Source organism: Crocuta crocuta, unplaced genomic scaffold, assembly GCF_008692635.1.
Source record: "Crocuta crocuta isolate KB4526 unplaced genomic scaffold, BGI_CrCroc_1.0 scaffold35, whole genome shotgun sequence".
In the NCBI taxonomy this organism is placed as follows: Eukaryota; Metazoa; Chordata; class Mammalia; order Carnivora; family Hyaenidae; genus Crocuta; species Crocuta crocuta.
In genome coordinates this window covers 6,853,876-6,854,088 of record NW_027530625.1, presented here as the reverse complement: position 1 = coordinate 6,854,088, position 213 = coordinate 6,853,876, and the positions used below count along the sequence as shown (strand labels likewise).

Sequence of the window (213 nt, the reverse complement as noted above, 5' to 3'; positions counted from 1 at the left end):
ACTCAGTTCCCCCCCCCCCCACTGCCTTGGGAGGGGTCTGCCCAGAGGGCCAGGGCTGGGGCGATGGGGGGCGACTCGGCCGTACCTTCGCGTACTCCATCAGATCATTGCGGCCCTGGAACCGGTTGTAGAATTCGGGCATCCTCCAGGGAGCGATGACCTAGGGGTGAGGCAAGGACTCACATGTGGGAGGGCCTGGGGGCCCGCTTCTTC

At 66.2% G+C, this 213-nt stretch overlaps 1 protein-coding gene across 2 annotated transcripts in view; it reads right to left on the bottom strand.

Annotated features, from left to right (window-relative positions):
• ASS1 (argininosuccinate synthase 1) overlaps window positions 1–213 on the bottom strand; it is a 46,243-nt gene that overhangs the window by 30,399 nt on the left and 15,631 nt on the right. For both annotated transcript variants that reach the window (XM_077768391.1, XM_077768392.1), the window contains exon 6: window positions 86–160. In XM_077768391.1, coding sequence (XP_077624517.1) covers window positions 86–160 — 75 coding nt within the window. The remainder of the gene's footprint in view (window positions 1–85; window positions 161–213) is intronic.